The sequence below is a fragment of the Gopherus evgoodei genome, chromosome 1, assembly GCF_007399415.2.
Source record: "Gopherus evgoodei ecotype Sinaloan lineage chromosome 1, rGopEvg1_v1.p, whole genome shotgun sequence".
In the NCBI taxonomy this organism is placed as follows: Eukaryota; Metazoa; Chordata; order Testudines; family Testudinidae; genus Gopherus; species Gopherus evgoodei.
Genome location: NC_044322.1, coordinates 281,396,208 through 281,405,388, shown reverse-complemented (window position 1 = coordinate 281,405,388; position 9,181 = coordinate 281,396,208). Strand labels below are relative to the sequence as shown.

Sequence of the window (9,181 nt, the reverse complement as noted above, 5' to 3'; positions counted from 1 at the left end):
TGTTGGTACAGGGTCTTCTCATGCTATCTCACTGAAGAATCAGGGCCTTAGACCCTTTTCCTGCTCAGGGAATATTTGTGAGTATATCACTATTTTTTTAAATTTATTTATTACTTGAACTCATTCAATTAATTTTAAAAAGTATTTTTATGGTATGGACGGATTGCAAACAATTCACCCAGTATTGGATGGTCTGTCATTGTTTTACTCCAGATTTACACTTGCATAAAACTGGAGTAGGACAGTGATGGATCAGGGCCACAAAACTGAAAATCTGAGCTATGTTGCTTGTGATTGCCCACATAAGTCGTAGAATTGGCTCTGTTCCCTGATTGGAAATATATACAAATATGTGTGTGCGCAAAATTAAAGCGCAGTTTCCATTTTGCTTTTCACAAACATTTCTGATAGGAAAATTCTCAAATGCTCCCATAAAGTTGAACACAAAAGGGGCACAAGCATAGCTGAAGTGAATGTGCTATCAGAGGTAACAGAGGTACATTTCTAATGGTTCTCCCTGACAGACCACATCCCCAGCGTGGGCAGATATTTCCCAATTCTTCTTTCAGCATGCAGAAATTTAACAGCTACTAAGCTTCACCTATTGAAAACTAACACAGGTAAGAGCAATTTGTACATTTACATAAATTTACAATTGATGTGTACCGAATATATGTTTTTGAATATTTGCCCCAAAGACCACATCTCCGACTCTTCTTAGCGGTCTGACTTATATTAATTCACTCTGTGGTTGGCCTTTAACTTGGTGAAATATGGAGCTAGAGCGTCTGCTGGTGTGAATTAGTAGAGTTTCACTGAAGTCAATACATTTTCACTGTTACACACCAGCTGAATAGCTGAACTATAATATTCTTTGTTCTTCAACCTTAATGGAGGTTCTTCAGCTTTATGTCAGTAGAGCTGAGATCAGAATCTGGCCTTTCCTGTTTGCCTTTGCTTTGCATATGGAAACATTAAGAACCTGTATCTATCACATTAAAATGTTTATGGATTTTTGTGATGATCCAAGGTCTTATATGCTTAAATAATAAACTTAAGCATAGGGATGCTGATTCACCCTAACCCCTGTACCATGGGAAGTATATTAGAAAGAATTCCTAAGTACATCTGTCTTACCTTCTGTATGTTAGATTCGAAGCCAAACACCGAGCAATATTTCTAACGACGACAAAAGATTGCAAAAATCTCCACAATGTCCCATTACAGACAGTTGACAAGAAGGTGTGAGTAATAGTAGGGACCAGACAGTCCCTATGCAGAAGAATAAATGAACACAAATCTCACACCAGGAACCATAACATTAAAAAACCAGTAGGAGAACACTTCAGTCTCTTTGGTCACTCAATAACAGACCTAAAATTCGCAATTCTTCAAGAAAAAAACTTCAAAAACAGACTCCAACGTGAAGCTGCAGAACTGGAATTAATTTGCAAACTGGATACCATCAGATTAGGCCTGAATAAAGACTGGGAGTGGTTGGGTCATTACAAAACCTATACTTAATTTCCCCATTACTAATTTCTCCCTACTGTTATTCACACCTTCTTGCCAGCTGTCTGTAATGGGCCACTCTCTTACCACTTCAAAAGTTATTTTTCCTCCCTTGGTATCCTGCTGTTAATTGATTTATCTGGTTAGATTGACCTAACACTTGGTAAAGCAACCCCCATCCTTTCATGTATTTATACCTGCTCCTGTATTTTTCATTTCATGTATCTGACGAAGTGGGCTCTAGTCCACGAAAGCTTATGCCCAAATAAATTTGTTAGTCTCTAAGGTGCCACAAGGACTCCTAGTTGTTTCTTGAATAGTAAAAAAGATTGTTTAGGTGGATTTTAGTTTCTCTCTACTGAAAAATTCTGCCTCTGAATTTCTTGGTTCCTGCAATGATCACAGAGGCAGCATGCATTGTTTTATCAGCATTGATTACACTTCATTTGAAACCTAAACACTTGTTCACTGAAAGAAGATGAGCAAAGATGATGAAGCTAAAGCTTCCCACCCACACCCAAAGAAAGAGCTTCTTTTGTGTCATTTTAGTCTAAATTAATTGGTCCTGCTTTGAGCAGGGGGTTGGACTAGATGACCTCCTGAGGTCCCTTCCAACCCTGATAGTCTATGATTCTATGAATTCAACACTACTTTTGAAGACAGCATTCTAAGTGTGTGCTCCTTTGAGAGGAGGTTATAACCGCAGAACAGTAGTTTAACCAGATCTAGAACTGAAAACTTGAACATGTTATTATGGATCTAAAGCTAAATTAGATTTGAAAAGAACTCTGTCTTGTAGAAGCCTGGCTCTACATGCAGCTGCTTTCAGCAGTGAGAGCAGTGAGTGACTGGTGGATTAGCTATGTAAAGCTGTACTACTGTAATTCTGCTTTACAAATGGCAGTTTCACTATTCACAACACGTGACGCTAATAAGGATTTTCTATACCAAATAAAAGTATTCCACTGAGACTCCTCTTAGAGTTTAAATGATGGAGTAAAATCCAGTGTCTTAGTGCAGGACTGTAAATTAAATGTGCTGGAGGATGGGGTGGAGGAATGAGGAAGAAATCAGTATAAACTTGACGGGGGCGTACTTTTCACAGAGTCCAAGCCAAATACCTACCAGGATTAAGAATTGGACAAGTGCAGCCTCTGTTAGTCCAGGATTCTGGGTAGAGAGTTCGCTTTCCTCGCAGAATCTTAAACTTTGTTGATTTCAACACTTTCTTGATCTTCACGTTTACTTCTGCATGGGAGCCTTTGTCGTGAGCTGATAAAATCTTTGCTTTCACCACTGGGAAGGCACAATTTCAAAAGCAGCAATAGATAAAATGGTCACATCCACTTTTCTTTCTAATGCAGTGTTGAGTAACACAGTTAAGGTGAATATACATTGCAGAATTAGCCTGAAAGTTTCCATTTTTAGGCTGAGCCAGCATGGGTACGTCTACACTGCAGTCGCAGGGTGTGATTGCAGCTCAGACCTAAACTAGCTTTAATCTAGCTAGCTTGGATACCAGCTGGAGCAGTGAAGCTGCAGCAGAATGGGTGTCAGCTGGGGCTGTACAAGCCCACCCAGATCCCACTGCAGTTCTCACAGGGCTAGCTCTCATCAAAGCGAGTGTTGCCTTAATTTCCCTGCTCTGGGACTTGAGCTTGCTAGATTAAAGCTAGCTCGGGTATGTGCACTTGAGCCGCAATCACACCCTGCGACTGTAGCATAGATATATCCTGCGAATCTTGCTGTCAGACTAGTGACATGCAGAAATCAATACTTCGCAGTTGCTGGAGAGAATGCTGGGTTAATTTTATTTAAACAGTAACTGTGCCAGATGCTCACCCATCCTAAAGACCACGGGGTAGGGAGATGCTGAGTGGCCTGACTTTCAAAAGGCTAAGCACCCTCCCCTGCTTCCATGGAGGTCAGTCTGGGGAACTGCTGCTTTTTCAGCTTCAATATATTTTTAGGAACCAAACTTTAGGCTCCTGCTATTGCAAACCTTTGTCAAGGCACACGAAATAGAATGACAGGCACCTGAAGAGGACCATCCACCCCTCCCCCGCCCCAATCCCGCTCATCTCTAGCTGCTGATACTCCTGCACATGCCCGAGTAACTAATCTAAAACATAAGAGCCACCGCCCATCGGCATTTGGGCTCGCTGATGCCCAGAGTCACCCCCATATTCTTCTCACAGCAGATCTTTTCTCAGCGTTCATTGGGATGGGTGTGTGCCAGCCTTAGGATGCAGAGCAGTGTTTCCATACCTGTGGACTGGTTTCGCTTTCTGCACTTGGTGTTGTGAACAAAACCTGCTTGGTATATCTCTGCTGGCTCTGGAGGCGTGATTCCCAGCATGGGTAAACATACCCGCACTACCTCTGATTGAGCTAGCGCACTAAAAGTCGCAGTGTGGCCATGGTAGTGCAGGTGGTGGGTTGGGCTGGCCACCTGAGTACACACCTAGGGTCTCAGTCAGGATGGCGCTTGGGCAGCTCACCCATTCTGTGCCCATGCGGCCGTGGCTATGCCTACATTGCTATTTTCAATTAGCTAGATTGATCAAAGCTAGCTCGTGTACATCTACCCAGGCTGAAAATTACCCCTACAGCTGCAGTGCGGACATATAGTCCTGCTGCCATGCTACGCAGGCTGCTGCAGAAATGACCTCTTGGAGAGCCGTGATGGTATTTAACAGCTTCCTCTGATGTTGCTTTATTTAGAGCCCATATTAAAAAGTATAAGAAGACTTCTCTTCTACACTGCAGCCCCTCACTTCACGCACATGATGAACCCTACAATTCAGCTGTGGTCTCTGTAATTTAGCTGACACCCTGCAACACTGAGTAATGAAAGGGTGGGAGGCCTGAGTGCACTTCAGATAAGATTTATGAAGGTTTTTTTTGCTTTTATTTCTTATCTTTTTCTAGATTAAACACTGTCACTATCGCAGTCAGGAAGCAAAGCAAAGCAGAGACGGATTTTTTTCTAATACCGCTAAGCCAGGACCATATTTCAATGACATGCGGCTCCTTGAACTTCTCTGTGTGGGTCACTGCGCAGTCTGTAATGGCATGGATTATCTCTCAATGCATTTTAAACTCTAGCACGAGACAGAGCAGGTGCAAAAACGTTTGAAAGCTCACGACACGAAGAGGGTGTTATACAAAGAATTCCTTCCCCTGCACACTATAAAGGACACAGTTCACTGGCATAGGGCTGCACGGCTCACCATAGGCAAAGTTTTCCCCTTACTCCTTTAAGTCTCAATATGCAAAGGTTCTAACATCACCCCATTCCAACTGGTGAGCTCTTGTTGACAGGGTGCCAGTCCTTAGGAGTGAACTCTTTAGGGTTGGCAGAAGAGTCTTCTCAGTGAATGGTCTGTGCCCAGGGAAATCACCCGCTCTTGTGAGTTATCAGAGCTTAGTGCTGGTGGCCTCTAGGCAATGGTGCAGGGTGACCCTCTTGAGCAAGGTCTTCCTTTTAGTATTGGTCCTCCAGCCAAGGGGATTTTCTAGTGGTTAGTGGGTGGATAATAGAGCAGGACACTTGATTATGCTTGGCCATTATGCGCAGTGTGTGTGTGTGTGTGTGTGTGTGTGTGTGTCCATAATTATATATTTTGCACATTGCCTAAATACTGTGACAACTTGCATGAAATAAAGGTCCTGTCCTGCATTTCTTGTGCACCCAGTCCTCTCACTGAGTTCCAAATTTGTAAATAAATAAGTAATTTTCTTTATAATTGCTCCTTGAAAATTATCTTGGGTATAATCAGAACACAGGCAAACTGGATGTCTGCCAAGTGATGTGCCTAGTGAGTGTTCATGGGAATCCACCTCTGAGACTTGGCTTTTCCTGTAAGTTGCAATAAGAGATATAAACTTTATTACCTCCTTTCTTCAGCTTCTGCTGTTTTAATCCATTTTTATGGGGTAAGCACCAGCTCTGCTGTTCTTACACAGACTCCCCAAACTGCCCTTTATGTGCTAACAATAACCCAGCCCAACAAGAATGTGTCCATCTTGTAACTCACCATATGTGTATTTCATTCCACAGAAGACCTTGGTATTCCCTAAAACTTGTTCTTTGCATTCACATTTACCTGTGGAAACAAGCCAAACCAAAAGTGTCTCATGGATGGTACTCAAAAGATTGAAACGTGCAACAAAGGGTGGGGATGGACTGGATCAGGGGGTAACTAATGGGCTATAGAGCCTTTCACTCCAGTACTGCTTGTTTAGATCAGCCCGAGTGGATAGAGACAGGGTCTGGGGTGAAATCCTTGCCCCACTGAAGTTAGGGAGAGTTCTGCTATTAACTTTGCTGTGGCCTGGATTTCATTCCTTGTCCTTCTCTCACATTAGCCTTACATGGTGTAACTCTACTGACCTCCGTTGAATAACTTTGCTTCACAGTTGAGTAAGTGAGAGGAGAATCAGGCCAGCAAAGTCATTACCCAATGACTGCCTATTCAGTGATTTGTGTGAGAGGATTTTGAGAGCTCCATCACTTCCCAGCAGACATGAGGCACATCTTAAAAGAACAACTCCCCACCACCATTTGTAACCTTGCACAGCGAACTAGAACGCAGGGGCTGCAAGCATTGGTAACCAAGAACCAGACCCAGGCAGACTGTATGGGCAAATGGTTACTTGTATTTTCATTAGCACAACTCTGCCCATAACGAGGTTTGAAAACACCACAGGACACCAGGTGAGACATAACTGAGCATCTGTTTCCCTAGTGCAGGGATCGCAACTTTTGGCATGCAGCATATCAGGGAAATCCACTGGCAGGCCGGGACGGTTTGTTACCTGCAGCGTCCGCAGGTTCGGCCGATCGCAGCTCCCACTGGCCATGATTCGCCATTCCAGGCCAACAGGGGCTGTGGGAAGTGGCGGGCAGCACATCCCTTGGCCCGTGCCGCTTTCCGCAGCCCCCATTGGCCTGGAACGGCAAACCACGGCCAGTGGGAGCCACGATCGGCTGAACCCGTGGACACTGCAGGTAAACAAACTGTCCTGGCCCACCAATGGATTTCCCTGATGGGCCATGTGCCAAAGGTTGCTGATCCCTGCCCCAGTGCATGCCCACCTCCCCAGTTTTGAAAAGCACTCATGTAACTGAAGCACAAGCTCGTCTTTCAGAACATACAAGCTACCTTTAATTAGATGTCAAGTTTATTTATTTTAAAATTGGAATCTTCCAACTTTTAGCTTTTAATAATATAAACTCTCCAGCCTCCCACTGGCCCTGACTCTGTGCCAAGGATTCCCCTATGCCAAAGGAATGCTCAGTTCGGGAGATCCATCAGCTGTCCACCCCAATCGTGCCATAGGAGTGGTGCAAAGGGGCCTGAGCCTAAGGACTTCCCAATATAGCTCGCGATGTTCTGTAGTATGCCCCACTGCACTACAGTCTTATAGTGCAGCCATTTGTTTGCCAGGGTTTTCATTTTAAGCCCCTAAGCCAGCAATGCACTTAAGCAGGAGCTTAATTTTATGCCTGTGTGTAGTTCCAATTACACTTGGATCACATGCCCAAAGTCAAGCACAGTGCTTAATTATTTTGCTTGGTCAAGGCCCAACCCCCTATCTTCAAGAGGTCAGATGAAAATTAAATTTCAGGAGGTTAGCTAAAAAATTGGGCTCCAGGTTCGCAAGATCTTAGCCCAAGAGGAAGTAGTTCTTGCACAAAAACTGATGGGGGGGGGGAAACCTTTCTATTTTGAATTACAGTACTAAAATAAGAAGCGAGTCTTTTTTGATTCTATCTTTGCATTTGTACCAGCCAAAATTTGCTTAAAAGGAAATGTTGCAGATGATTATTCTGTATTTTGCTGATTAATTGCTATTGTGCTCTTGAAATGAAAAAAATATTTAAAAGTCTCATGGAAGGACACTAGGTTTTTTCTCCCCACTTAATGTGTAGTCAGAATTTTTATCATGCAATTTAGTGCACATGCAGAAAGTGGCACTTGCACTGACTTGATCAGATGGAATGACTTTAGGAAGCAGGTGTACTGTCAATCTGCAAAACATAAAGGCCCTATTTGTGGAAAACTTCTGCTGGTGAATGCTCACTCACACAAGTAGTTGCACTGAAGTCATTAAGACTAGTCATGAGTAAGCGCTCACCAACAAAGGGGATGCACAATCAGGCTACACTGCCTACTAATAATCATATGGTCCAGCAAAGTTACACAGTACTTTTTAGGAGGACAGGTGGAAAATAACTTCTCCAGTTGAAATCATAGCTGGACTATGAGGTAGTCTGTAACCATGTCATCAACCACAACAGCTTTCAAACTTGATATGATAGTCTGAGAAAATTATGGTGTCGTCACTCTTGGTTTAGAAACTCCCTAATTACTCCCTAATTCATCTGGGCAACATCACACTCTTTAAATAACATTATCATCAATTTACCCAACAGAATATAACAGCTCTGGGCAAATATCACATAAAGGAGCTTATTAAAAACAAAGTAAAAGAAAAGAGCATTTAAAAGTATTCTGATGTAAATGCGCAAAAGCCCAAGAATACAGAGCTCAGGATCAAAACCCAGGCAGATACTCAAGCTATCAACCCCTACACACCGGGATCAGATTTTAAGATGGGACTGTCTGCCTAGACTTTAGATATCCTTGTGTATGTGGGTCGAAGTCAGTCTTTCAATGTTCCTTAGGCTTTTTTTTTTTTGGTAGTTGAACAGTACTGAACGTTGGACATTACATTCCTCGCTACCACCATTGCTAAGGCATTAATCCAAAGCAACGCTCTGCTGCATTTTCACAAATCACTTTAAAAGATCCTTTTCTTGTTCATTAGGAACAATCTCTTAGTAACAGGAGGGGAGATGAGAAATATGTTTGAATCAGCTATCTCACCTGAATGCCGGAGAGCTGAGAATCCTTGTTCATCCTCCCATCCCCAAGCTGGCTCACTCTTGTTAAACACGGAGCGGAAATCAGGAATTTCGTGATGCCAGACTATATCCCCACTGTTGTAATAAAGGAAAACTGTGAGGTGTTTCTTATGGAATAAGTAGAAAATACCACAAATTCAAGAAAATTATCACACTTACAATCAATAGCCCATTTTTCAAAAATTTACCATGAAGTTTCTCCAGATTTATTGGTGTTGTAAAACACACAAAACTGAACAGTTTTAGACAGTGAACAGCTTGATCATTGTAAACTCCCAGATTTGTGTTATGGATCCATGTTTGGTATAAAATATATTTTAGGAATTTGTATGTGATATATAATCTCAAAAAATATACAATGTCCATAGAAGAATCTGCTTGTACAGCTCAGAGACTCAAAGACTTCAAGGTAAGAAGGAACCATCATGATCATCCAGTCTGACCTCATGCACATCGCAGGTCACGGAACCTCAGCCATTTACTCCTGTATCCCATAAAATCTGGCTGAGTTACTGAAGTCCTCAAATCATGATTTAAAGACTTCAAGATACAGAGACTCCACCATTTACACTACTTTAAAGCTGCAAGTGACCTGTGGTCCACGTTGCACTGGAAGGTAAAAAAAACCCATAGTCTCTGCCAATCTGACCCACAGGAAAATTCCTTCTTGACCCCAAATATGGTGATTATTTAGACCTTGAGCATGTGGGCAAGACCCACCAGGAAGACACTAGC

General features: G+C 42.7%; 1 protein-coding gene across 2 annotated transcripts in view; it reads right to left on the bottom strand.

The window, feature by feature from the left end:
- NTN4 (netrin 4) overlaps positions 1–9,181 on the bottom strand; it is a 95,038-nt gene that overhangs the window by 5,114 nt on the left and 80,743 nt on the right. Inside the window, exons 7-9 of one of the 2 annotated variants that reach the window (XM_030548514.1) lie at positions 8,409–8,521; positions 5,553–5,621; positions 2,638–2,808 (exon numbers count right to left, since the gene is read on the bottom strand). In XM_030548514.1, the coding sequence (XP_030404374.1) occupies positions 2,638–2,808; positions 5,553–5,621; positions 8,409–8,521 (353 nt within the window). The remainder of the gene's footprint in view (positions 1–2,637; positions 2,809–5,552; positions 5,622–8,408; positions 8,522–9,181) is intronic. The other variant, XM_030548515.1, reaches the window with a different exon arrangement.